The following is a 27731-nucleotide window of genomic DNA, read 5'->3' on the forward strand; positions in this document are numbered from 1 at the left end:
TTATTTGAGTTCTGCATAAAAAAAGAATGTTCAGATACACAATTCAACTGGAAATCACAAATTTGATAAAATAATTAAGTTTTTTTTTTTTTTGTAGAGAAATGAATCCAACTAAGATGAAATTTCAGGGACTAGATAAGAGAAAATCGATGTTGCTGTGCCGTGCCTAAAAATGTCTAAACTTGATTCCAACTACCGTAAGATGAAATGATGGGAATAGAAATAGACCAAGAAAGATGATTATGATCACATGGGAGAACTATTCCCTTCATTCCGATAGACATCGACACTCAACCAGTATAATATTCATACGCCAGGTTGGTCTCCTGTAGTACACAGCAAAAATTATTCGTGTAATTTTAGATCGGAAACGATGCACGAAAACGGAACATCGTTTTTGATCTAAAATTCTATCACGGCGTGTAAATTTAGATCGAAAGCGATGCACGAAAATGGAACGGATTATTGTCGTGTAAAAATACACTGCGATGTAAAATTTTAGAATTTATTCTGGATATTTGCATTTTTTAGTAAATATTCGTGTTTCAAATATTAAAAGCCTTTATGAAAAGTACAAAGATGCAATGATTATTTTTATTAGACATTTATTTTCAAACCAAGCACTTACAGTTAAAAAATTTCACACATAATGGGCAGCGCCGGAAGTTGCAGCAAACGTTGCAGAAGATTTGCACCCTGGTCAGTGTCACCAGTCGAATTTCTGTTGGGAGGATTTCTGTTCCGGCCAATCCGGATCCAGGTCACTGTAAAAAAAGAAAGAAAAACTGTTCATTTCAAAATATTTAGTTTTTATTCTGTATTTCACTTCATTTACCTTCATCCGTTCGGAATTCCACACAGCAAAAAAAAATTAAAATCACACTACACCTAATTCAGAAAACGATGTAAAAATTCGCTATGTGAATTGAAGTCATACTCAAAATTACATCGAATAACATTCAATTTCAAAGAATTTGCTCAACATGCTATTTTCAATGTTTTCATACCGATTTTTGAGGTTCGCGACGCGATGTCTTTGTTAAGAAGGGTGTGAAACAACGTTGCCGGGATGTAAATTTCAATTGAGGTCACAATGTTTCCGAAAACAAACGTGGGAACCGTTTTCATGAATTTGAAGTCGGATTGTAAGTACAATGCCGCTGATAATACGGATTTCTTATGTTCTGGTATCAGTTTTTCCCGAAAACGCATTTTAACGAACGGTAAGTTGAAATGAAATAAAATGAAACACAACAAAAAATTTATTTTGTTTGTATTCAACAACATTGATAGTGCACAACAATTTCCTGGAATTCAGCATCGCAGGGACGGTGCCTTCGGGAGCGAATCTCCCTGACACGATTGGATCGTCAATGACTACACGGGTAAGAATCGAAATTCTGTTAAAATAAGCCGTTTTAGATTGTGTTTTCACGTAGAATTGTATACCTTTGATGTACCTGTTCAATTTCAATTTAAGGATTCATTTCTGTTTTTAAATTCATTTGGAACTCTTAGTTATGATTTTAAAACAAACTGAAATCATGCCAAAAAAAGTTTATTATTGCAAAATTGATTATATAAAAATCATTACACTTTCTATTCAATATGTTGTTGTTGTTCTTTGGCAACATACGTGACATATTATGAACTTTCCAATCATTGGAGAAACATTTACAATTGAAAATTAATGTTCTGCTTGCTTAGTTGGTGGTACTTGACTTAGTTTTTCTTTAAAATATGTTTGTCGACTATCATAATTTTCATAATGTTCCTTCAAGTCGTCATATCGAATTTATACTAAGATTGCCTTTGACAAGTTTTTACGAAGATTTTGTTCTCCACCAACGCTAGCAATATCTTCCTGTAATATAAATCGGAAGGATTAGGGAATCAGTTGTTAAAACAAGTAAAATACAGCTTACTTTTGCTTAAATCATACCAACGGTTTCACTCTCGAAATCTTCTGGCGAGCCTGAACCAGAGCTGCGTACATCCGCGTACTTGGTGTCCCATGCTCCCAAACAAGCACTCAGAATTTAAGTAATCCTGCCAACGGTTTTAAAACGGCATCCTCGTTCTTCTCTGCATGCTGGATTTCACGAGATATTTATTTTGGCAGACAACTTCTCGTTCCAAAAAGTTCGATCAGCAACAAGAAACCGGCAAACGATTTCAAAATTTGGGTTGTTTTTTTTTTTTTTTTGATTACGTTTGTTTACCCTGGCAAGTGATTGGATCAGTTGGACCCAGGGGTGTCAGGTGTCCTGATTTATCAGGATTTGTCCTGATTTTTGAGAGACCGTCCTGATTTTTCAAAAACGCTTGAATTGTCCTGATTTTTGAAAAATGACCCTTAAAATGTCCTGATTAGTCCTGATTTTTGAAAAATATCCAAAACATAACTAAATTTATTGTTAAATGATGAGAAAATCAAACAAATCTTAAATAAAATAGTTTAACCAGTTGAACCAATGAGATTCTTTGATTCAAATTACATTAAAATGAGGTTTTTCGATATTAACTGCAGGCCAGCCAAGGTTATTCTCGCTTCAGTTGCATAATTCGAGGCGTCTTCAGCACCTATATTTCGCCTCTAGTTATGCAATCTAAGCAGAACTGCATTTTGTTTTCAGCCATTTGGGGGTGTCCTGAAAAATCCTGATTTTTTCTTCGCGGTGTCCTGATTTTTGACAAAACGACCTGGCACCTCTGGTTGGACCATACCGTCCTCAGCATAACAAATTATCAGGGCTTAAATTGTTTTTAAAAATCCGTCAGCAAATATTGTTATCCAAACAGAAACAAACGAACGATAATTTATGATAAATCTTAACAAATTTCACTTGAAAATATAATCAAAACCAATAACTTTTCAAATTCATATTCAATTCAATCACATTTAAATATAAAGGTTATACTACTCATCATGGATAATTTTTTACCTGGTTGATATGTTATTAAGAATAAAGATTTTTCCAGTCGAAACATTTATTAATAATATCACAATATATCGATATCGATGCTTTGTTTTTGGTATTTCTTCCAAAATCAAAAATTATTTATATTTTCATCATTAGGCCCTGATAGCTTATTATGTCGGACAATGCAGTGCCGAGCATGGATGCCAGATGGTTTTGTCAAAAATCAGGACACCTTGAAGAAAAAAATCAGGATTTTTCAGGACCCCCTAAAATGCATAAATGAAGGATAAAGACAGGTACTGTTGCCTTAATTTATGTAACTGAGGCAAGCAGAATCTTGGCCGGCCTGCAGTTAACTTGGAAAACACCCTTAAAATATTATTTGAACCAATGATTATCATCGGTTAGTGGGTTCAACTATCTAATTTCATATTTGTTCGATGTTGATCATTTAAATCTAAATTCAATAGTTATTTGGATACTTTTTTTTAAATCAGGACAATTTGGCGCATTTAAAGCCCGTTTTAAAAAATCAGGGGTAAATCAGAAGTTCTGAATAATATTAAAAGACTCAGGACGGTCTCCCCGAAATCAGGACAAATCCTGAAAAATCAAGACACCTGGCACCTCTGGTGACGAGATGGGCCAATTTTGTCTCAAAAGTAAACAAAACCGAAAACGTTTGTCGGGTGTCGAGTGAAATGTGTCGCTATTTGAAAAAAGTATGAAAAGTTTATTTATTTAAAACTAAATATAGCTTAGGTTTGGGTTGCTCCGATGACCTACAACTACTATCAGGGAAACCGGAGACTACATGACACAAGCATCGCGATGAGACTCGAACCGGGTGATAGGAACGAGCTTTTCAAATGTGCAGTTGCCCACAGGGATAGGTACCGGAAAAATCCCCCAAGAAAGCTGAGGAAAAGGTGTACAATGAACGGATATGTATACGTGAATCGCGATCTCAAGTCTCGTCAGTATACACCAGGAGACCGTCCCAAAATATGGCGATTTCCACTCGACACCAGGATGCATATGCTCGGCGTAGGAAGAGGATAGAAGAAATGGGATTAACGCTAATTTAATTAGAAGCTCTATTAAATCGATTACCGACTGTAAGATAAAAAGTGGTAGTTTCGATAATGCAAAACCTTTAATAGGTGTAATTTTCTCTATTCCCTAAAATAGTTTCTGAATTTTTATTTATTGTGATAAACTTTTACAGTGGAAACGAAAGACTTCTTGTCTATTCAGTGATGAGTTTTTTATGTTCATGTTGATTTATTGTGAAAACAATTAATAAATTTATCATTTGGCAAATGCGGCCCTCAACAACAAAGGAAAAATTTTTGTAGCTTACTGATCGAGAAGATCAGCAAAGTTTATTTTTTGTATCATGTCAATAAATAGCATTTCAACTGGTATGTGTTCGTTTTTGTTTTGTTTTTTTTTTTTTCATTCACAGGAGATTGTGCCAGCATATATACCGATCACGAAACTCGCGGATGCTACAATAGCTTCTTTTCTCTGTTTTTATTGTCGTTGAATAAAATTCATATTAAGATGGAAAAAATAAAAATCATTTTTATAAATATCACATTCGCTACATGTTCAATATATTTCGCAATCCATTCTTTTAAAAAAAAACCTAAAAAGGCAATTTACACCTAAAAAATGCATTTAGTGTATCTTGAACCAGACTTATACCACTTACACTAATAAATTTTCTAATTTGAAACCTTGAAACAATCTTAATTATGGTACTTTTGAACGATTAATTTTATATTGAATAAGATGTAAAATTCAAAACTGCGTTATATATCGACTGATGTGAATTTACATTGAGTAAAATTTGTTTTCGCTTGTGATTTTACAAGCCATGATGTAATTTCAAATCAAGCCACAAACTTATGTCGTAAGCGATGGTCCAATAATTTGCATCGCTTTCAATGCTTATTTACATGACTTGTTTTTTGCTGTGCATAGCTTTCTCGGGCTTTTTTTATTCATATACCGCTTTCAGCAAACAGCAAATCTTGCTCGTACGGTGCCTGTATGGAGCCTTGAAGTTAGAACCTCTGCGATCTTACGACATGGGCTTTCACTTTTTACTTTTGCTATCATCATCTCGAGTAGAAACACATAAACTCAAGCCGTGAAAGAAAGGTAAACAATGAGTCTGTCATAATTTACATCGTTTTTGATATAAAATTATCTCCCAAAGTTGCTTTCTAGATCATGCAGTGTAAATTTCTAGCATCGAATTTAATTTTACACTTTTTATTTTAAAGCGATGAAAAATAGACCAAAAATAGTTTGAAATTACATCTTTTTTCAATTACACTAGGGAAAAAATAGATGCCACACGTTTTAGATTGCGTATACTTTTAGAATTTTTTTGCTGTGTAGAATGTTGATACATGGGCCCCGGAGAGGCGCAAGATGTGGGTTCAAGTCTCACCGGGAGACAAGGCGAATTTTTTTCGCATGTTTTTCAACATCGATTTTCTCTTATCTAGTCCCTGAAATTTCATCTTAGTTGGATTCATTTCTCTACAAAAAAAAGTTTCGCTGACTGAATGTTTGAGTCAAGACCCATCTCTGGGTCGCAATTAAAAAAAAAAAAAATAAATTAAGTTATTTTAAAATTTTTGATTGATGATAAATTTAGATTTTTATATAGGTAGGTGTGAAAACATTCCCACAGAATATCAAATTTGAAATCAATTTTCAATCAAAATCCATTGCTGACTAAAACATACAATTTTGATCAAAACTCCTTACTTATTTGGTTATTTTCAAAAATTTTTTTGTTCGGTTGTCGACCAGATCGCAAACCATGAGAAAATTTAATTAAAAAAAATTAAAGAATTTCAAGCCAGTGTGATTGGCCAGAATGGTTTATTTAGATTATAAACCACACACCTGGTTCAAATAACATAGATTTCATTTCTACATTTTTTTCGCCTCAAATTTCAGTGAGTCAAAAAAGAGCTAATTTTGTTCAGTTCGTCCTGGACAGGCCATAACCATTTTTTTAAAACAAGCTTTCAAACTGAAAGTTAAAACATTAAAAATTACAGCAAAAAGATATATCATATTTGAATCTTCAAATTTTTTCTCCACCTTTGAATTTTCACGAATTAAGGCTACACAGACAGTTAAATTTTTAGAAATGCACGAAGTTAAGGGTGATATTTTTTAATAATTGTTTATTTTCGTTTATTGCTCTTCAAGCTCCTAGTTTTATTTCTTAAGGCTGAATAATACAGATTAAGCAAACAATTTCAAGGATTTAAGGGCTCATTTTCGAAAGTTTTTAATAGAAACACATTACTATTAATGTAAAGAAATTTTAAACATGAATAATCAAAATACAACAAATCGAGATTTTTTTTATCGTTTTTCATGCATGCTTTCTTCAAGCAAAAATATAATAGCGAAATTCAACTATGGCCCTGACTTTAATCATCATTTTTCAACTTTGTCAAGAAATAACTTTCATAAGACTTTATAAAACAGCAATAAACCTGTTGAATTGAATAAAAACTATTTAATTTATCTACGTCATTTGTTGCTGGATTTTTTCTTAGTCCAGCTTTATAGGGTTAGCTTAAAATTTGATAAAAATCACTTTGCCATGAAGTGAATAACGAAAATGTTTTGTTCCTTTCAATTTTTTTCTGTGAAAGATGTATTAAAAACATAAGGTTATGATAAACCAGATCGAGGACTAAACATGCCTTTCATCGGTTTCTTTTGTTCAATATTTTAATATCCTAAGCTTTTGTAACAAATCATGTAATCGATTTTTATTTTAAATATAAAAACACACATTGTTTTTCAATTTTCTCATGAATAAAATAAACCATAACAGCTTTTTTAAAAGACTAAGCTGATATTGACAAATTATTCAACTCAAGATAATAAGAAAAATTATTGAAGATCAATGCTAACAGATACCGAAAAAAACGAATATCACAATGTACAATAGGGTGTCCCAAAATTGCATATCATCTGGGAATCTGGGAACTCACCCTCCAAATGGAAGATTAGGATGTGCAGACCAAACTTTTGTATGGGGCCAACTAAAAAAAATCACGTTTAGAGGTTCCGCAAGCGCGATCTTTGAAAAAAGTCCACTTTCAAAAGATTTGATTTTAAATAAATTCTGGGTCCAAAAATTTTCATAAAATTTATATATTTTATATTTTTTTAATTTTGTTTGAGTTAAATACCACACGTAAAAAATGAAAAAAGAACCAAATTCGTATCAAAATGTAAAACAAGCAAGCTATTTCCAAGAAAAAAATTTTTTGGTCCAAAAATTTCGAATTCAACTGACCAAAATGTGTACCAAGCGTAAAATATTTTTGATACCAATGCCATCAAAAGATGCGGATTTTTGTGCAATTAAACTTTGCTGAACAAAACATGTCGTTTGTATCATCGTGTAAAGAGCTATTCACGGTTTAATCTATATATATAAAAATGAATGTTTGCCTGTCTGTCTGTTCCCTATAGACTCGGAAACTACTGAACCGATCATCGTCAAAATTGGCATCTGAGGGTTTTTGAGGCCGGAGATGGTTTCTGTAAATTTCAAAACCCCATCCGACTTAAGGAAGGGGGGGCTTCCTTACAAAGTTTGTAGTAGTACACATTTTGGTCAGTTGAATTCGAAATTTTTGGACCAAAAATTTTTTTTTCTTGGAAATAGCTTGCTTGTCTTACATTTTGATACAAATTTGGTTCATTTTTCATTTTTTACGTGTGGTATTTAACTCAAACAAAATTAAAAAAATATAAAATATATAAATTTTATGAAAATTTTTGGACCCAGAATTTAATTAAAATCAAATCTTTTGAAAGTGGACTTTTTTTTAAAGATCGCGCTTGCGGAACCTCTAAACATGATTTTTTTTAGTCGGCCCCATACAAAAGTTTGTTCTGCACATCCTAATCTACCATTTGGAGGGTGAGCCCCCAGATTCCCTGAAGTTATGCAATTTTTGGACACCCTAATGTACAACTTTAAAAACTTGCTACAATGATGGAAATTATGAGAGAATGTAAATTTTTCAAAACATTTCAAACATTTTTGAAAGGTAGATTTAAATTCTGATTTACAAAATATTTCCAAATTCTTAAAATTTTCTTTTTCAATGTAAAAAAAGGGTTCAAAACACAAATTTTCAGCATCTGTATCCTGCTTAATTTAAGACTAACAAATTTTTGAAATTGTGGGTATTCTATTTAAGAAAGTTGATTGAAAATGACTGGATTATTATAGATAATTTTGATTAAAGATAAAAATTTGTAAAAAAAAATAAGTTCTATAAATTTAAATAATATTTTTAAATATTTTTTTTAAAAAAGGGTCTATATACTTGACCTTTTTTTTAAAAAAAAAAATATTTTCCATAAATTTAAAGAATTAATTTTTTTAACAACTTTTAATCTTTCTTCAAAATGATCAATAATCCAGTCATTTTCAATCAACCATCTTTAATAACAGTCTTGAAATTTCAATTAAACAGGAGTTTTTTTATTAGACTTTATAATACAGATCTTTCTACATTGAAATGAAAAAAAGTACCTACATAGTAAAGAACGAGATGAAGAAAAGTATAAAAAATCAAAAGAGGCACACGAATAACAATGCAGAACTAATTATGATAGTATCAAACTATCGACAGAACTATGTTGAGCAAATCCTGAAAACATACGTCAAATAAGCGAGTGTATCATGATATAAAAGAAAATTAGAGATAATTTAAGAAGAAAAGGTTTTGATACGTTTTATTTCTTTTAAGAAACAGAAAGATAAATCATGCAATTTTATTTATTAAATTACTGAAGAATGTTTTTAAAATGTAATTTAAATTATAATTTATAAAATACAAATTCATTCAACAGTTTGGATTCCATGGTCACAACAGAAATTTTATTTGTTTAATAAATTTTAAAACTTCTAATAACATTCAAATATTCCGTTGAGCTTTTTTATGTGCCTTAAATCTCCAGAGATTGCTCATAAGGTGGAAGATATTTTAAGATCCTCAGTAAGATTTTGATGGTCTTAACTTATATACTTTTCACAAGATTGTTGAATGTTTTAATATTTCAGACAAAAAACTAGGGGACTGATAAAAAATAAAACGATAATCTTCCAACACCTCAATTAAAAAATAAATATCGGCTATCACAGCACATTTTGTTATCTTTTCCAAAATTTGTTTCAACAAAGTTCAACATTCTCATTAATATTAATCCAAAAATTCGTGCTCATATTTTTTTGATAAGTTTTCTCTCCAAAATATGTAGACAAATATTAAATCCTCAGCCCTAAATCATATACTCATCAAAAAATCACATCGTTAGTAGAAAAAGTTGTGTACGACAGTTGTGTATGTTGATTTTTTTTCCAAACTTGAAAAGTCAATGTTTTTAAGTTCTTATCTTCCAGATCCTGAATTTTGTGATGTAACTGATTTGGAGGCTAAATTATTGATTCTTTACCAGCTGATGAGTTGGAGAATGATTTTGGTCGATATCAAACTATTAAATCGATTAAATTTTGTGATTTTCAACAAAAAAAAAGTAGCTTATGGGTGAAAAGATTGTTTTCCCAAAGCTGAAAAATCATGGAGAAAAACAAACGTTCGCTTCAGAATAAAGGATCAGAACGATTTTTGGCTTTCTTCCAGATGGTCGATCATTTCTTTTTAATTTTAAGGTTGGATTTGGCTTTCGTAGCCTCGATGGGACATCACTCTTAAACGAACTTATCCTTGTTCCGATCACACTGAATCAACTTATACTTGGCATGCCTATCAATGGTATTCGATAATATTGCAAAATCCAGAAAAAATATGTATTGTTTATAACCCTTCGATTCATAAAGTAACAAATTTGCAACAACTAATGTATAGAAAAAGGGAAAAATCGTATTTTATTTAAATTTTTTTTCTTGATGTACTCATCATTTCCAACTGTTAAAAATGATTTTTAAGGAAAAATATAAATTCATGAAATGAAGAGTTAAATCTCTTTAAGCTCTTGGGGATCATAAACTTCTTTTGACGATGGCATTTATTCTTTTCCTTATTTAAAAAAAAACAGCAAACTGTTTTTTTTGTCTGATAACTTTTCAAATAGTTTTAATAATCCTTAGTTTTTTTATTATTTTCAATTCAATTATAAACTCTTTAAAAAAAATTTGCGGCAACCATACCGATCAGGAGGAGAAAACTAAATTTTATAAAGATGAGATATTTTGATACTAATTTTTTCCTATCTAAATGAGTTATTATTCAGTACTCGTAGGATGTTAAAATATCTCGAATTATATCAAAACATCTATGTGATCATAGCTAAATTATATCAATTTTAGATATGCTCCTTTCAAGATTATATCTCATTCAGATAGCCTAGTTTGATATTGGACAGAACAAAACCTATCAAAATTATAACTTATCAAGATATGAGTGCTCCGAAAAAAATTTCTAGTGGAATGTCAAAGGACCACATTATATGCTAAAACCATGCTCCATTTTTGGTTTCCCAAAATTTTGATTCAATTTAATGGATGTGTTGAGCGAAACTCATTAATGCACGGTTTGGGCCGTTGACTTCGATGTCCGTGTTTTATAAAAAGTTGCACGTATATCAAAATATGATATAATCATTTCCGAATAATTCATTTCCGAAAAAAATCTTTATCATGGAAAATGAGCCCAACACGATTCAAGTCTGTCAATCAGAATAAGATATAATTCAGATTGGAGAAACTTAAAACCGAAAATTGAGAGTACTTAATTATAACTGAATCAGATGTAAATATCTAGGTGAGATACGATTGAGTTATTATTTTGATATGCTCTTCTGATCGGGAATCTATACTCGAACTCGATAATGATGCAACCTATACTTGTGTGACAAAACACTGCATGCAGTTTTTGCATTTGATAGGACCTTCAAGTTCCAGCTCGCCGTCGTTTCTTCGAACCACCTTTTGGGCTCCCAAAATTAGCTGTGGGAATCGAAACAAAACCAATTCCGATTCTCATTAGTCTGGACGAGAGACACGTAGAGGAAAAGTCTGTCTTGTGTGTTTACCCATAAGTACAGGAATGTGCAGCAGCATCCGTGTTTTACCATAAATCCGGCTATAAGTGGCTCGGTTGGCTTCAGACGACTTCGGTGTCGTCCCAAAAATCCAACCGAAGAGACAAAACAACCATACTCACCGTACCCAATGATAATGATGATAGTTTGGCGAAGTGAAAAAGATTTTATGATTATTAGATGAAAATGGTTCCCTCGCTCTTAACAGCCGCTCACATGCTCATGGTTGGCATTGGCATTCTGCAGAAACAAGACTTTGAAGCAAAAATGTCGTCGTGCTAGTTGGTCTCTGGCAAAAAGTTGCATCGAAAGAACCAGAACTTCCAGCTTGCAGACTTCCAAGAGGACCAGGAGCGAGACAATTCTTATTATGCACTCTTTACCGAAAGGAATCCCCCGCTCACAGCTCGTTTTTCCCGGCCGCCGTGACACAGTCTGGTGCGGTTTTCCACCATTCTGACCACAAGCAGCCACTTTCGGAAGCAAACTCCGTGTACCAACTAGTGCTGGAACTAGTACTAGGTGTAGATGACATCCCCCCTTTCCTTAACCTTCTCAGAGTTCAGCCCACGTGCCACAATGATGGGATTCCATCCACTTTCCCTCGAAGTTCGTGGGGGGAGGAAAAGGAAAATTGGCCACTTGGCCACCGACTTATGCATCTCATTCCGTATTCCACACACCGAACACTCCGTTTCATTGGCCGGATTTCATCGGTGTGTCCTCGACCGGCACCGGGAGAAAAAAAAACTTCGGCTTGAATCGATCTTGAACGTGCAGTTTTCTAACGGTGGTGCTGGTTGTTTTTTGCTTTATTTTTTTCCTGTTTGACCAATGCCGCCAAAGCACGTGGAAGAATTTTTTCCCCTTCTCCAGAGCCTTTTTTTTTCATCTCCCGGCCAATAAAATTGACTTCTTTAGTCACCTTCGGTCAGTGCCGGGTTCAGGTTATGAGATTTCTAGGGAACAAAAAATATCTAAATTAAGCAATAAAGACTTGAAAATGACTCAGAAATAATTAAAAAAAAATCAAAAATAAACCAAAATTAAGCCAAAAACTCCAAAAAGAAAACTTACTATAAAAATTGATATAAAATAGAATGAAAATAATTCAAGCTAGTGATAGTAATACTGGTACTACTAAAACCAAAAACAGATAATACCGGGCTGTTTTTTTCCAATTCCGAAAACCAATTTTATGTTCGCTATTTTTTGTATTGGAAAATAACCATAAAAATGCATTGAAAATTCGTAACTTTTTGCCTTTCGAAATTTTAAGCTTTTCAAAGATTTTTTCTGGGTTCTCTAGAGAGCACAAGAGATCTGCCTAAATGTACCCCGAAATTCAATTCCCCGTTTAAAAAGTTTAGAGAGACTCTTTACACTTTAGGCTGCGTTATCGATTTTCAAAAGTTAACAAGCCTTATCCAGAATATGTTGGCCATTCATTCTAAACAAGATTCAAGAAACAACGTCGATTCAATGAGTAACCCCCTCTGAGAGGAATTTCAGCTCTTTCGTGGGCTTGTTGTATAACATTGGTAAACTTTCTGGGCTCTAAAGTTGCTATTTAAGCTCGTGTATCAGCTTCAAGCTCGTCAATGTCCTTCGGTTTGCAAGCGTAAACTTCAGTTTTTTAATTTCTTCTGGGAAAGAAGTTCAAATCAGATTTTTTTTAAGTTTTTACATTTTTACACAGTTTTCACCATTGAACGACAGTTTTCGAAGTAAGGCGCTACAATATAAGTTCCTTATTGTGATGTGTATCGATTCATAGCTGAAATGGAATAAAATGACGTTTCGTAATTGTTTTATCTGTCAAACCCGGCTTCAAAATGGCGAAGTTATTGGACGTTAGAATCGGATTCATCCTGTAGAAATCGCTGTATCGCTTTCCACTTCAACGGATATGAATAAAATGAAATTTTTGCTGTCTTTTTTTATGTTTCGGTGTTTCCGTTCTATTCTATTTTCTTTATTTAGTGACGATTTGAACCAATATGGCCATTTGTTTTCTTGTAAAAAGACAATTTCAAATAAACATTTTAACATTCGATTTTGTTAAGTAATTTTGAACTTTTGAGGAATTCTACAAGATTTAAGTTGGCCTATCCCTATTCTTTTCGTTCAGTCTACAATCTTCATTTCAGTGTTTAATAGAAAAATTAAGAATGTCGCAAATTTGATAAAAATCTTAGCATTCGCATATCAAATTGCCCGGATTTTTCCTTGCTTGCCCGACATTTCTAAAAAAAATTGAGAAAAGTCCGGTTTGGCCCGGATGTCCGGATGAAATGAAAAACTGCCCAGATTTTGCCCGTTAGTGTGTATACAAACATTATTTGAAAAATTAATTAATTACCTTAAACGTGAATCAGACGTTGTTGAAGTGCTTTGAAGAAAAATTCATTTTTCAAGAAGATATTTTTCTTTTTTCCATTGCTTTGAATGTATTCACGCCTGGAACTTGCTTAGATTAGACTGAATATAATTCGGTTTTGGGAAACGAAAATTTTAAATCAATTGCTCGTTTTTTGCCAGGTTTTACAAAAAAATAAATGCCAGGAACTTCCTGGGCCAGCTACGTTAGAAATTATTCTGGAATGCTTATCCTTAACATTTATGTTATTTTTTCACTAAAACAGATAATTTTTTTAATGGTCTTCGAAATAAAAAGTTTTTCAAACTTGCTTTTTTAAGACAGTTGCCTTATCTATTTTTTACACCCATTATAAAAATCCAAAATTATAGATGCTTCTACCGTGCTTGAGAAAAGTTTTTAAAACGGCTGTTAATGAAATAAGGGTTTTTCAACCTTTTAACATTTTAAAATTTTTCAAAAAAATTGAAAATGAACTGTGTAGTTCTCAACTTCGATTAAAACAAATAAAAATCACTATCACTAAACATAAACAAACTAACAACATGTTCATACTTATAAAATACGTTTATTTCTTGCTTGATATTAATGTCGTCTTTAATATCGCAGTTCGTTTTTCAATAAGGTTTCGTCGGTTTTGGCGAAAAAGAAATACCGAATATCTGTTTTTGCAAAAGTGCTCTGTATAACCATCCCTTATTCAACCGTTGAAAATTTTCTTTCTAAAGAGCTTAAATTGTCCTTAGAACGACTTATAAATTATCCAAACAGTGAGCTGTCAAACAAAAAGCTGACCTGAAAATAAATGACACAAAAAAGAATGAAAAATATCTTAGAACAACATTCAAGATCTGACAAAAAAAATCTTCTAAAAATATCGTTAAATTTACTCAAAAAAGCCCTCAAAATTCACTCAACCAAAAATGAAACAGGACTTAAAAATGACTCAAAAAGCAAAATTTCATTCAAATTACAAATTGATGAAAAATTACAAGAACCCCTAATTGACCCGAAGCCATCTTAATATTATTTGTAAAGTATTCCAAAAATGGCTCAAATATTGCTTGAAAGTGGCCCACAAAAATGTCCAATAAATGAATTAAAGTGACCCAATCAGAACTAAAAAGTGATCATAAAAATCAACCAAAAACCTCAAAATGATTCGAAAGCCAACCCTAGACTGACCTTTATATTATTTGTAAAGCATTTCAAACATGGCTCAAATATGACCCAAACATAAAAAAGGGTAAAGAAAGACTCAAAAAACTTAAAATTTACTTCAATTTTAACAAAAAACCCCCCTCCAAAAAACAACTCAATTCTCACCAAGAAATTCTCTCAAAAATGTCGAAAAAATAAATTTAAGTGACCCAAACATAACTAAAAAGGACTCATGAAAATTTACTTAATACCCCAAAAAGACTCGAAAGCCAACTCTAGACTGACCTTTATATTAATTGATTAATATTCCAAAAATGGCTCAAATATGGCCTTAAAAGTGACCCAATCATAAAAAAGGGTTAAAAAGACTCAAAAAACTTAAAATTTACTTCAGTTTTAACAAAAATGTATCAAAATACCCCAAGTGAACCAAAAAGTTACTCAAGTCTGACCCAGAAATTCTTTTAAAAAATGTCGAAAAAATTTATTTAAGTAAGCCAAACATAACTAAAAAGGACTAACAAAAATTTACCAGCAACCCCAAAATGACCCGAAGGCCAACTCTAAACTGACCTTTATATTATTTGTAAAGTATTCTAAACATGGCTCAAATATGGCATTAAAAGTGATAAAATGACACAAAGAACTCAAAATTAACTCCAATTCTGACAAAAATGTAACAAGATACAACAAAATAAAACAAAAAACAACTCAAGTCTGACCCATTCAATCTCTCAAAAATGTCGGAAACATGAATTAAAGTGATTCAAATATAACATAAAAGTGCTCATAAAAATTTATCAAAAACCCCAAAATGAGCAGAAAGCCAAACCTAGGCAAACCTTTATATTATTTGTAAAGTATTCTAAAAATGGCTCAAATATGGCCTTAAAAGTGACCCTAACACTAAAAATAAGTACAAACAAGGCTCAAAAACACAAAATAAACTTCAACTTCAATCAAAATTTTGATAAATTGTTGTTAAAGTTGAACCAAAATGAACCAAAAAATAACTCAAGTCTGACCCAGCGATTTTCTCAAAAATGTCGAAGAAATGACTTTAAGTGACCCAAATACATCTTAAAAGATCTAAAAAAGATTGGGAAAACTTCAAATTTCCTTAGAATATTTCTCAAAAACATTCGACAAAATTAATAGAAAACCAAAAAAAAGTAATGACCTGGATATGAACAATTTGAACAAATATTTATCTTTAAAAAATGTCCTTAAAGTTTATTCATTATGACAAAAATTACAAAAAAAAATATGAAACATGCGAAAAATTTTTTACCTACAAATTATAATTATACCAAAATCAATCACAAGTATTAAATTTTCCGGAAATTACTCACAAAATCCAAAATTTATCGAATAATAATCCAAAACAGTGAACAAAATGCCAAATTTTTTGCATCTTACGTACCTCAAAGTAACCTTGAAATAATCCACATTTAGCCCAAATGAGATAAAAAAAATTCTTTGAAGTAAATTTAAAAAAAACCACTTAAAAATTTATTTTTTTTTCAGCGATTAATCTCAAAACAAACTGAAACCGAAAAAAAATTGTTTTATAAAAACAATTAGAAATAACCGGAATATAACTAAAACATAGTACAAAAAGTTGTTCTCTGAATGTTTAAAAAAAATGTCCAAAAATGGTCGAAAAGAACATTTTAAAACGGTCGAGTTATTCAACATACTAATCGAAAAATTTTCCGGGAGACTAGTAGTTTTTAAATAAAAATAATCGCTTTTCTTTTTCAATAAAGCCAGAACAAATTTGAAATACTTCATTTATCACTTGGATTTGACGCATCTCAAGGGAGGGTATGATAAAAAAAATTTCAATACATTTTAACAAGTTGATCAAAACCTTACATGCAATATCTTTGCATACAAGAATTTATCAATCTAATAAAATAAAATACCTTGAACATTTTTTATTCCTCTCTGCGAGATTTTTGGAAAAATCAAGGGGAAGGAGGGGTTGACAAAAAATTATTTGATATTTTTTCCTGCCTAAAGGGATATTATTTTAGCGGAAAGCTTTTAAATACTTACACAATTTGAAGCCTATATTTTTTAATTTATTTTTATTTCTTAGAAAATCTTATTAAAATTTAATGCAACTGATTCCAACCCTTATTTTTAATCAAATTGAAAAATTTTAACGGTGTTAAAAATATCCAATTATAAAATTTATTAAAAATGACCAATACATTTATCAACAATACTCCAGCAATTATCTTAGGAAGTATATCGCAGAAATAATAGAATTGTGAAATAAAATAAACCAGATGTAGTGGTCGTTTTAAACATACCAAAATAGCAGTAAGCTACAGAAGGGGAGGCAATAAAATGTTAATAAAATGATTCCAACGATTTTATTTCTCCTACAAAAAGCATAATAAACTATTGAAAGCCGTTTTGAAAAATTGGAAAAAAAATGCTACAATCAGGAATTGAACTTTAGCCCTCAGAGTTCACTGTTCTTCATTTTACCGCAAGGCCAGCTTTTCAGTTGATGTTTTTTTCCACGCTATAACATATTACGTAAAAATAATTTTTCCACAATCTTCTCAAGGAAAGACAGCAAGAGGCCGCATTCAATAAGGTTTTCAGGATTTTTTCAGCACGAACCCAGGCCGGAAAAATTCATCCTATTTTATCTAACAACCTGTTAAAATCAGGACATTTGATTCCAAAGATTTGATCAAAAATCCAGACAATATCCAGCAAATAAGGTCAATACCAAGGGCTTATTTATTAAACACATATCAACGAAAAAAACTTGATTTTTTTACATCAGCAATTTTGAAATCGTATTTTAGGCTTTGAAAAAACTTTTTCCATGATTATTTTTATAAATTTCGCTCAAAAAATTTCGTTATGAATGCATAAATAAAAAAAATTACAACACATTTTGTATTTTTTTTCGCTCTGGCAAAAAAAACGTGGATAAATCCGGGCTTATTTCAATGGCAATCGGGTCGGACCTGACTTTTGTATAATTTAGTTTTAAAAAATCCGGGCAAACCTGGATTAAACCAGGCAATCTGAGAACCTAAGCAGAAAATGGCAATTGAGGGGAAGCCCTTGATCGTTATTCAGATCGCTTCCAGATAGCTTAAATTGTTAATCAGCATATTCGCAACTTTTCGGCAACATACTTACGGACGAACCTATTTAAAGTCTGATTTAAACTGTTTTGGGTAAGCGTGTCGTAACTAAATGATAGACTGAATGATTGAAAATGCCAAAGTGTTTGCGATGGAGATGAATAATGTCCCAACAGTCGATTTCTTTATCATTTCTCTTGCGATTTCATATGTAAGGGGTGTAGAAAGTTTCCAACAACTTCTTTATTAAGTTGTGTTGTAAAAATCAAATTTTTATGAAAAACAGAGGGTCTTGAGTTGAGCTGTGCCAAGAAAGATATTCTTTCCTTGATGAACTTTTCATTATTTTTAAATTAAACTTTTCATCGCGTTATTTCTTTCCTTTAAAAAATTGTATCAAGCATTTCAAATTGATTTATCAATATCTCAAATGTGCTAAACACTTTCCAAGAGCAAATTTCGATTAAACCCACCTATGTTACCAACTTATTTAAAATTAAATTAAAGTTTTTATTTTATTAAAATACTTTGTATAAACTGTTAGTAGATCGTCTATTTTTGGTTCTAAACATAAATTTAGATGGTCATAGAAGAAAATAAAAATGTTTTGGACGTTTTGAAAAATCAGAATGAAAAACAGCATTTTTACAAAACTAAAAACTACGTTCTGTGTTTTGTACACAAAAACTTGAGATTATTGATTTACTTTGTGCTCTTGAAAATTCTCTTTAGTGTATCCAATATCTTTGTTGATAATCTTTTTTACACATTATTTTATAGTAATTTTTTAAATTTTTGTACATTTAAGAAGGAACTAATATTGAGCTGAAAAATGAAACATTTCGAGATCAATTGTTTTTTTTTTTAAATTATTATGATGGCTGGTTATTTTTTCTTGGTAAAAAATCAACCAGAAATCGAAAAAAAATAATTAAATTGAAACCCTTAACGTTTATTCTTAACGCACAAGTTAAAAAAATCTCTGGATCTCAAAATGCTTGGATTTGAATATTTATTTCTTCAAACAAAAATCTTAAAAAGCAAATGTCACAAAAAGATTAAAAAAAAATATTTCAAAATAGTCACAAAAATGACAGAAAACCCCTCCTTAAATCCGTTCCTGATTCCGGTAGGCAACTCGCAAGCTGAAGCTCTGTTAGGTAGCATCACCGCCGCCAACTCACAAGCCATTATAAGTAATTAGAAAATGGTGGAATATGGTTTTGTTCGCCATTACCGGGTGCACGCGGCATCTTCCATCCACCCACTCACTCACATAGCTTCTCTTCGCATCTTCACTAAGTACTATCTTTGCAAGGAAAATGTTCTGCTGAATCGTGTGTTCGCCAATCGTTTTTTTTTAAAGCTGCCCCAACTTTCTTGTTGCTATCGGTGTGGAAAGCTCCCTGGTCTTCGACGACGACAACGACGACGACTGCACGTTCCGAATACAAATTGAACTAATTTTTGGTGTGTGCACCAGCAGCTTTGTGTTGGTGTGCTTGCAAAGAAAAGGTGATTCGGAAATCGAATCTAGAACTGGGCTGATGCTTCTGCTTTTGGAGCGACCTCATAGAGGAAAGGGGGGATGACAGGCACACAAAAAGCTTGTGTTTATTTTTATTTGCTCGCGCATTTTTGGCTGCTGCTGGTTGTCGTTGTTTTCTTGGCTGGAGCTGTTGTTGTTGTTGTGTCTTTTTTTTTTTGGTACTTGGAGAATTAACACGGCTCCTGAACGTTGCTGGCTGCTGGCTCTGTTCCTTGTTGTAGACTCATCTCCTAACTGCGTGATGGTGAAATCGGTACAACACAGGACATTATGAAACACTCCCGCAAATTTGGGAAACGAAAACGGTAGGTGGACCGGTAACGGTGTGGTCTCTCTAGTTGGATTCGAGCGCAGCAAAGCAGAAAGCTAAACGCCCGCTGCCTGAGATTTTTGTTACCGACTACGACGTGATTTTTACGATTGTGGTGCCTCTTTCCAACTTTTATGTTTACTGCTACTGCCGCTTTTTTGCTTCTGGTTTTTGTTGGCTGCCCAGCCAGTTTCATGCTTCGACGATTAAAGTAACTTTCATACCGAAACAGGAAAGCTGACCGAGGGAGACGACGTGCATTAAGAAATTAGAACGTTAGAAATTTGTTTTGCTATTGAGTTTCCGCCTCACTTAGGCGTGCTTGGGAATTTGGACAATATTTAGGGCCAACCTGTTGGTTTGAGGTTTTTTTTTTCTTTTAAAGAGTGTTTATCTTAGTTTTTTGCATTAAAAAATCTTAAAGAATGAAGTGATTATGAACATTGATCAAAGTTTTTCAAATTTTAGATTTTTTAAACGATTACAGAAAGCTACTTTTGAACAGTGATGAACTCTTATTTGATATTCTGGTTCTGTCTTTAAAGAATCAACCCAAATGGGTTCCCTCGAAATAAACGTAAGTTGAGTTGTGGAAACGCATCCAAAACACGTACTGAGCCTTTGCAAATGAAACTTCTACTTATTTCCATTTTTCGTTGTTCCCATCATCCCCCCTTTCCTTCAACGGTCTGGTTCCAGAAATTTTTAGGACCAACCAAAAGTGGAGAAAGCCTTTGTTCGAGGAAACCGATCCAACCTTTCCGATTCGATCCCGATTTCCTCGTAAATCACCATCAGTTTTTGGGTTGAGGAGAAGAAAAGTCAAGTGAAGTGCACAAAGTATTAAGGCTCAGTGTTGAAGAGCTAGTCTGTACCAGAACACAAACAAAACCTTGATGAGCGGCAACACATTTCTTCCATCATCTTCGTTCCATTCTAGGAATAACTCCTCGAGGCAAAAGAAGGGCTTCGAGGATAGAAAAGTTTTTTTTCGGTTCTCATTTCCCAGCTTTTGCACTTGTTTGTGGGTGGTCAACAAACCCGCCCACCACATACAGAAAGCAACAAGAGATAGCAGCAACTTACGAACGAATCAAACATACAAAACCCATCCCCTGATCGGGATGGGTCAGGAACATGCTTAGAATTTCGATATGCATATTTGAGGGTGGCTACCCATCTTCTTTCCCAGGATTTGTGGAAGGATTTCTCGACCAAGGTGCCACATTTCACCATTCTTCCGTTGCAATCAGTTGGATTAGTCATTGAAAAAGTGGAAAGAGGAAAAGATCAATCTAACGTGGGCACACGATTGTTTTGAATACTTTCCATTTTCTATGGTGAACCTTTTGTTTTCAATGATTATCCCCAACGAGAATTTGTTGGAGCGAAAAATTGCTGGAAAAACAGTATGAATGTTTTTAAATTGGAGCTCAACCTTGAAACTTTCAATAGACAATTTTTCATGTGGATGTTGCTTGACTGGGAGCATCAAATATTAATGCATGAGAGTTCAATTCCAACGAGAAAGGTTCGAATAAATCAGCTTCAGAACCGTACCAGCTGATGAGATTAGTTGCAAGATTACATTATCAGCGTTGAGCATTTCAACATCCCCCCTTACCACACTCCACCTCCAATCCCAAAAAAGGGTGCTTTTAAGAGACCAAAAACAAACACACACGCCCACACACCCGACTTAATAAAGAAAAGCGACAGAGTAAAAAAAAACCAAGCGAAAAAAAAGGGGGCAACTCCCAGCTCATCATATCACTTCTGACGCTTGGCACATTGTGTTAACATAATCATTAAAATTCTAAAAGCTCATTATTTTCTTGCAAACACATACCGCATTTTTAATCCACAGAGTACTCTCCACAGAACAAAAGGCAGCAACCCCTTTTTGGGTGGGTGGTTGCGTGGCTCCTTTTTCCGCCCTTCCCGGGTTCGTTCCTTCCCCCGAACTTGGAGAGATTAGAAACGTTCTGTGTACTGTACGACACGTGATCATCCCCCCTTACCCGGGTTTTCCCCGAGTTTGAATTCTGGCACTTGACAAACATATGCAAATGTGTAAGCGCTAGGCCTCATCCGTTCAACAGAACCATGATTCTGAGAATGAGCATTTCGTCCTCTCCGAATGCTGAGGAGAAGCACACCGCGAACCTGGCAGCAGCCAGCAAATGTTGTTGACTTTGCATAATCTTGGTTGCAGGCTGCGACTGTCTAACTGCTCTAGGGCAGTAAAATACACTTTTCTCGAGGTAAACACCCGGGAAAATAGCGACAAATGAGTGGATTTTGGCTGGTATGAAAAAAAAGGTTTGAACCGAAAAGGTGTAGTCTGAAAGAATCGAATTGAGTTGATCTGTAAATTTTCCTATTTTAATCCAAACTAACAACAATTTAGAGGTAGTTAGGGGACAATGGTGTTTAGGTACATACCTGTAAAAGAAGAATGAGAAATCATTTTGAAAATTATGGAAAAAGAAGATTCGAAAATAAGTTTTGAACATGTTTCGGAATTTAGTAATGTTTAAGTATAAATTTGTTTGAACATTTATACCCCATAAGATAGAGTCGATTTGGGGTCATTTTTGAATTTCTGAAAAGCTTCGTGTTGGTGCAAAACTCATCTATGATTTTTTGCAGAGTTTTAAGTAACGTTTACATGAGTAAATTTGAATGTTTATTTAATTGTTTATGAGAAAAAATTGAATATTTTGTTCTGAATAATCAACATAATTTTTGTTTCTTCTGTGGAACCGAGCCAGGTAATAAATTTTCCGCTGAACAACTTAGTGCAAGACGACAACTTCGTATCTTTTTATACTTGAAAAGCATTTATGTATTGCATGCGGTAGACACAAGTAGTTATGTCAGTAGAATTGTTTGGTCTTCAATGCCAAAAGACATACCCCTATTCAACAGCATTATTTTTTGTCGTATAAGATATGCAGTATCGGTCTTAGACTAAGTTGTTCAGGAGAAAATTTCTTTCAAATAATTTATAAATTGGCACAAATTTTTTCATGCAAACGTTACTTATTAATTGTGCAAAAACTTTTTCATGAGTTTTAAACCAACATGAAGATTTAACCATCCCATGGTTTGAAAAATTCAAAAATTACCTCAAATCGACTCAGTTTAATACCCCATGCATCATTCTTCATGTGTCATGCCCTATCTTCAAATTTTTATTTCTCGTTGCTCACGCATCATAAGTATTCTCCATCTTATATTTCACTTTTATTCGACATAGTACAAAGAAAATTATTGTAATTTTAACGTTCTTGCTATCAAACTTTGTTTTTAAATACTTTTAATTTTCGTGAAATGTTTTTGTACTTTATTGTTGTTTTTGTGTCTTGATTGAGTTACTTTCCAACTATGAGGCCCTTTGAGCCTAAAGTACTAAAAATTTCATCCGAGAAAACACATCTTTCAGTTGCTTTATTAGAAATTTACCTTATACATAGAATAAGAAAAATCATGAGACGAAGCATCACCCAAATACAAAACTATGTAAATTAAATAAAAAATTAAAATAAATAACCTTATACAATTTAAAATATAAGGATTTTTTTTGGCATTGTTAACACAAAATCGATCATATATGCACTCATATCCCTTTGGCTCTGAGGGCTCCATATATGAAACTTTTGGTAATTTTTCATATGGGTTGTTTTCCTTGTTTTAAGGTTAATTTATCGTCAATTCATTAGTTTTGCAAATAGTTTTTGTTTTGAATGTGTATTTTTTTTTTAGTTTATCTAGGTTAGAAGAAAATTTGAATTGAAAAAAGCACTAAAATTAAAAACTTTCAATATTAAATGACGTAGAACGTGATTTCGTTTTGTAAATTTACGAAATAAAAAATCAATTGATATATTATATTAATATTCATCGGTGAAATTTTATTACACAGTACACAACTTTATAATGTAAAACTCCGTCATTTATTATGCTTCTTCTTATTAGAAACAGATGAGATGTAATGTTCTTGGTCACATTAAAAAAGCAAATTCTTAATATGATTTTTTTTATAAAATTTAAACTACATTACGCTGAACGCAGTAATGTCGTGAGGAATTAAAGATCGCCAGAAATAAATAAGAAAAAGTGTTTAGTCAAGTTGAGCTTCAGGGCAATTTGCCGAAAGTTGAAAAAGTTTTCTCTCTTTAGTTCTCATAAGCGTCCGAGAATCTGCAGCAGTGAACAGGATTCTGAAAGTGGTCACAAGATAATTGTTTTGGCTCCGGTACTTCGGAAGAGAAGCTGCGAGATGATAAAAATATGATGAACCAGTGCGAATCTAACTTTCAAAGTAAGATTTTAAAACCCTATAGTTTGTTTGTCTAAGCAAAATAAATAATATTTATTCCGAAAGGATTGTTTTTTAAGGGAATAGAAACAGCCATTGGATTATTAAAATCAATTAAAACAAATTCCAAAAGATACGTTTTTTTTCTACAGTTCATTGCTTTTAAATTTCCATCACTTTTAAATTTCACGTCTACAAATTTTGACAAGCATGCGATGTTTCACTCACCTAGAAATTTCCGTCAAATATGATGCTTTTTTGAATTTACATTATATGTGATGCAATTTCAAAGTTTTTTTTTCCAAAGTGTGTGAATAAACGCAAAAAGTGTCGTTTAAGTTTATATTTTAGTTAATTTTAAAACTATTAAATTTTGTATGTAAAGTAAATAGTTTTTCAGCATTTATTTTACCAATAAATATTCATTTGTGACTATTTTACAAATAATTTGAGTAGTTTAGAGTCCATTATAACAATCGTTGAAGTCGTTTTTCATTACTTTTCCATTATTTAATAAAATTTATCAGAAACATTTTTGAAAATTTAGGATGTTCCTCAAATTGGAAATATTTTGAAGTTTTTTTTTGTAATTTTTTGATTTAATTTCAATCCCTTGTTTTGATAATTTTTATTTTTTTATGGTTTCATTTAAAAGAGTTGAAATTTTCAAACACAAAATTATCTTTTTGGATTATATTCTAGATAGTTTTGAAACTTTTAAATTTTGTTTGTTTATAAAATAGTTTTATAAAGTTATTTTTAATTTTTTTTATTTATTTATGATTATTTGTACAAAATATTATAGTAGTATTTGAATCATTTAAAGCATAACAATCATTTAAAACATTTTCATGACTTGTCCATCATTTAAAAGATTTTCGTAGAAACATTTTTGAATGTTAATCATGATTTTGAAATTTTAAATACTATACTATACTAATACTAATACTATACTAATATTGAAGTTTTTATTATCGTTTTTTGGATGAATTTTGAATCACTTACTTGTTTTGATTAAATAGAGTTGCAATTTTCAAACTCAAAAATATTCTTATTGGGGTTATATTCTGGTTATTTTTGAAACATTTAAATTTTGTTAGTTTTATAAATATATTTTCAACGTTTATTAAGAAATTATTATATATTTATGACAATTTGTTAAAATTCTGTCATAGTTCTTAAGTCATTTGTTGCATAACCATAAATTATGTCGTTTTTAATGACTTTTTCATTATTTAAGAGAATTTTTTAAATAATTTTTTTGAAAATTTATGATGATTCTAAAGATTGAAATATTTTGAAGTTTTTTTATCTGACGTTTTTCGGTTTATTTTTAAATACCTTTTTATAATTATTTAAAATGCTCAAACTAGAGAATTGTCGGTTATATTTTGGTTTATTTAAAAAAATTAAATTTTGTTAGTTTAAGAAATAGATCTCCAGCATTTTTTCAACAATTGAAGATTAATTTATGATTGTTTTTACAAATATTATTGAAAGTTTATGAGTTATTTGAGGCAAAACAATATCTTAAAGCAAAATTTTCAAAAATTCATGATGATTCTAAACTTCTATTTCGATATTTTTTTTGTCGTTTTTTGGCCAGGTTGCAATTTTCAAAAAATCAAAAAAAAAAATACTTAAATGCTCTGGTAACGTGAAATATACACATTTAAAGATTTTTATATAAACGTTAAGTTTACTGCACAATTAAATGTTCAAGTATTTTTACATTCGAGGAAATTTCTAAGCAAATTTTGAAGTATTAAAAGTGTTTGAGCTTATCTCAAGAAAAAAAAATCCAATTTTTTAAAGTAGGTATTACTAATAATATATTTCTTTGTCAACTGCATATGTATGATTTCGTTGCGTAATTTTTTAGTCATTTTTGAATGACAATATTGATATGTTTGAAGTAGCTTTCAAGTCAATTTAAAATGTTTTTAAGTATAAAAGTTCCTTATGACATTTCTGTAAATTTCTAAAAGTGGATTTTATTAACGTTCATTCATTTCAATTTCGTTTACTTCTAGTTAAAATCCATTTTGAAAATTATTTCTAAACGATATGTTTCGATCTTTATTTTTTTTGTGTCATTTTAAAGCATACTATTTATGCATGGGATTATGCAATTGATCCCAGTTATTTTTTATATTTGAGTCGATTTAGAATTTGAACATTTTGATTCCTCTAAGGCCCATTTTCCAATAAATTTTTTATCATGATTTATGTTTATTGAAATTTGGTTCTTAACCATATACCTGTTTTTTTTATTTTTGATTGTTTTTAAAGCATTTCATGTCTTTATATAGATTTTTTAAAATAGTTTTTGATTTTTTTTAAATATTTTAGATCGCTTTGTAGCAATTTCCTGGTCCTGGTCCTCTAAGGCCCATTTTCCAATAAATTTTTTATCATGATTTATGTTTATTGAAATTTGGTTCTTAACCATATACCTGTTTTTTTTATTTTTGATTGTTTTTAAAGCATTTCATGTCTTTATATAGATTTTTTAAAATAGTTTTTGATTTTTTTTAAATATTTTAGATCGCTTTGTAGCAATTTCCTGGTTTTTCTATTTTCGTTTCTAAGTCATTTTGAAATAACTTCTGAGTAAGCTTTGATATACTTGATAAAATCTAAATTTTGATTTTTATTCAGTTTCGAGTGATTTTGAAGCATATCATGAGCCGTTTTTGAGAAAGTATTAAAATAAATACTGGGTTTGATCTATACAAGCCAATTTTGAGTCAATGGGAATGTCTTCATGAATCATTGGAAAGTTTTTAATGTTTTGGGACTTGTGTTATTTGTGCTTATTTTGTTACTGTTCTAATGGCATTTTCGGATATTTTATTTTCTTTCACATTTCGAAACTTTAATTGTTATTATTTTATGTTGAAGTTTTACAAATATTTGGTGTTCCTTTAAAGTTTCAAGGTTTTTAGAGTTTTTTTGTTTCAATGTTTGTGTATTTTTTAACTACTCAGATTGATACTCTGAAACTGATTGAATTTTGAAATGATTTGAAACGTGTTTGAGTCATTTTGAATAAATTTTTTAATTTTTTTGAAAATAATTTTGCTATAGTTCTAAACCATTTCTGAAGCATCTCTAAGTCAGCTTCAAAATACTTTATATAAAATTAATCAGGACTTTTTGGCAATTTGAAGTTATGTTTGATTTTGATTCGTGTTTTGTTAGTGAATTTTAATTATTTTTGGGTTTTATTTGAGCTATTTCCAAGGTATGATTGAGTGTATTTTAAACAAGCTAGCTCAGTGTGCTTTGCTACTTCTTCGATTTCCATTGAAAATCAAATTTAAACTTTTTACGACTACCCACTAAAGACTTTTTTCTATAATTTTGGAATTTGAAAAAAAAAATATATATCAAATCGTTTTGGAGCTATTCATAAATGATTTTCTTTTCGTTTCAGAGTCATTTTGTAACATCTTCTGAGTATGCTATGATTAATTTGGGAAAATTTGAAGTGAAAGGTTTGTTTCCGATTTTCAGTTTTTTTAACATGTCATACGTCGTTTTTTGAGCATAGATTAATATAAGTTTAACCTGTAATTTTTGATGTTTTGTGAAATTCAATTAATTGAAGTTTTCTTAATTTTTATTATTTGCTTTTAAATTACTTTGTTTTTAATTGAACTTTTAAAGAGATTTGTAATGTTTTTTTTTTTTCTAAAAACTCAAGGTTTTTGATTGTTTTATTAAAAATGTTGCATATTTTAAAAATATTCATGATTGAATTTTGAAATGATTTGTAACGTGTTTAAATCTTTTTGGATTCATTTCAAAGCAATTTTTAAATAATTA

At 31.3% G+C, this 27731-nt stretch overlaps 1 protein-coding gene across 1 annotated transcript in view; it reads right to left on the reverse strand.

Moving 5' to 3' along the window:
* Positions 1-745: 745 nt before the first annotated feature.
* Positions 746-27731, reverse strand: part of LOC129750611 (RNA-binding protein Musashi homolog Rbp6-like) — a 1283036-nt gene continuing 1256050 nt past the window's right edge. Inside the window, exon 8 of the mRNA XM_055745578.1 lies at positions 746-764. Within this exon, the coding sequence (XP_055601553.1) occupies positions 762-764 (3 nt within the window). The 3' untranslated portion in view covers positions 746-761. The remainder of the gene's footprint in view (positions 765-27731) is intronic.

This window comes from Uranotaenia lowii, chromosome 3 (genome assembly GCF_029784155.1).
Source record: "Uranotaenia lowii strain MFRU-FL chromosome 3, ASM2978415v1, whole genome shotgun sequence".
Classification (NCBI taxonomy): domain Eukaryota; kingdom Metazoa; phylum Arthropoda; class Insecta; order Diptera; family Culicidae; genus Uranotaenia; species Uranotaenia lowii.